The sequence below is a fragment of the Monodelphis domestica genome, chromosome 4 (assembly GCF_027887165.1).
Source record: "Monodelphis domestica isolate mMonDom1 chromosome 4, mMonDom1.pri, whole genome shotgun sequence".
Classification (NCBI taxonomy): Eukaryota; Metazoa; Chordata; class Mammalia; order Didelphimorphia; family Didelphidae; genus Monodelphis; species Monodelphis domestica.
In genome coordinates, this window is record NC_077230.1 from 448,735,744 (window position 1) to 448,738,063 (window position 2,320).

General features: G+C 38.3%; 1 protein-coding gene across 1 annotated transcript; it reads right to left on the minus strand.

Moving 5' to 3' along the window:
• Positions 1-216: 216 nt before the first annotated feature.
• On the minus strand, positions 217-1,931 carry LOC130458911 (zinc finger protein OZF-like). Its single transcript, XM_056825931.1, has one exon. It carries the CDS (start codon positions 1,833-1,835, stop codon positions 540-542), a length of 1,296 nt encoding a protein of 431 aa, XP_056681909.1. The 5' UTR covers positions 1,836-1,931; the 3' UTR covers positions 217-539.
• Positions 1,932-2,320: the final 389 nt, after the last annotated feature.

A 2,320-nucleotide genomic window follows, 5' to 3' on the forward strand; every position in this document is an offset into this window, starting at 1 on the left:
TGTTTGTAATATGTAAAGATAAATATCCATCCTATATAAAACTATGAGTAAATGAGAGGAGAAAATATATTAATAAAAATAATAAATATAAATGGTTTGTATTATCTGAGTGTCAAAAATGAGGTAAAGAATGAAATAAAAAATTGATTTCATTATTGGGCTACATAACAGAAACACATTTCATGATTATCATACAGCCAAATGAAACTTTTTTTTCAAATGAAAGCTTTTTTTCAGCACGAGTTTTCTAATGTAGAAAATTTTGTATTTCGTACCAAAACATTGTCACAAGAAGCGTACGGAAAAGGTTTATATCTAACATGATAAGATGATCAATGAGTACTAGATGCTTACAGAGCCCTTTGGCATATTTATCACATTACTAAAGTTTCTCACCAATATGGGCCCTCTGATGGTCAAGAAAATATGACTGAAAACTGAGGACTTTCTCACAGCCTTCACGTTTATAAGGTTCCTCACCAGTGTGAATTCTCTGATGTACCAGGAAGTTTGTTCTCTTATTGAAATCTTTACCACATTCATGATTTTTTAATAAGCTTTCCAGTATGAATTCTCTGATGGACAATTAAATGTGAACTCTGATTAAAGGCCTTCCCACAATCATTACATTCAAATGGCTTCTCACCAGTATGAATTCTCTGGTGTTGAAGGAGGTGGGAGCTCTGATTAAAGGCCTTCCCACAATCATGACATTGAAATGGCTTCTCACCAGTATGAATTCTTTGGTGTTGAAGGAGGTGGGAACTCTGTTTAAAGGCCTTCCCACAATCATTACATTGAAATGGCCTCTCACTAGTATGAATTCTTTGGTGAACAGAGATGTTGGAATTCTGACTAAAGGCCTTCCCACAATCATGACATTGAAATGGCTTCTCACCAGTATGAATTCTCTGGTGTTGAAGGAGGTGGGAGCTCTGATTAAAGGCCTTCCCACAGTCATGACATTGAAATGGCTTCTCACCAGTATGAATTCTCTGGTGTTGAAGGAGGTGGGAACTCTGATTAAAGGCCTTCCCACAATCATCACATTTAAATGGCTTCTCACCAGTATGAATTCTCTGGTGTTGAAGGAGGTGGGAACTCCGATTAAAGGCCTTCCCACAATCATTACATTGAAATGGCCTCTCACTAGTATGAATTCTTTGGTGAACAGAGAGGTTGGAATTCTGATTAAAGGCCTTCCCACAATCATGACATTGAAATGGCTTCTCACCAGTATGAATTCTCTTGTGTTGAAGGAGGTGGGAATTCTGATTAAAGGCCTTCCCACAATCATCACATTTAAATGGCTTCTCACCAGTATGAATTCTCTGGTGTTGAAGGAGGTAGGAATTCTGATTAAAGGCCTTCCCACAATCATGACATTTAAAAGGCTTCTCACCAGTATGAATTCTCTGGTGTATAATGAGTTTTGACCTGTGACTGAAGACTTTCCCACAATCATTACATTTAAAAGGCTTCTCACCAGTATGAATCCTCTGATGTAAAATAAGTTTTGAGTCATTAATAAACATTTTCCCACAGTCATTGCATTGATAAGGATTTTTTCTAGTATGTGCCCTCCGATGTATCTTAAGTTTTGACCTATGATGGAAACCTTTCCCACAGACATTGCATTCACAAGGGTTTTCTCCAACATGAATTCTCTGATGTAAAATGAGTTTTGAGCTTTTATTAAAAGCTTTCCTACATTGAGGGCACTTGTAGAATTTCTCTCCAGTATACATGTTGGTACTTTTCTGAAATGAGTAAAGATGAAATGCCCAAAATGTGCCTCCTGGTTTCTCTGATTTCTCCACAGAATTAGTTTTCATCAATTTCTACTTCTCCAAAAGCAGAATGCAAGACCAATCTTTTTGCTTCCTTCTTCCTCAGGAATGCCTTATTTTGGAGTTTCCTTCTCACTCTTAGACCTGGACTCCCAGTCTGAAAGAGATGAAATGAAATACACAAATTTCCTTTGTGGCCTCTTCTAGGGGAACGGGACCCTTGTAGCTGAGAAAAACCAGGCACATACCCCACAGTGACAATAGCCCTTAAAGGAATGTCCTTGAGTTCTCTCAAACATAGCCTGAACTCATGGGGAAAAGGCAGAGAAGGTCAACAGAACTAGGAGGGAAAAGTGGCCATGATCCATGGGCAACAGAGCTAGGAAGGAATTGAAGGAGGTGTGTAATGAGGAGTGATCAGAGATTCGGGAATCCAAGCCATGAGAACTACCAAAAGAGTTCAAGGATGAAGGACGATGAGGGGAAATATCAGAAGGACAACTGAATGATTGTAATGAATAAACACTGTG

Coding starts and splice junctions, on each gene's coding strand:
- LOC130458911 (XM_056825931.1), bottom strand. CDS start 1,835: ATGAAAACTAATTCTGTGGAGAAATCAGAGAAACCAGGAGGCACATTT.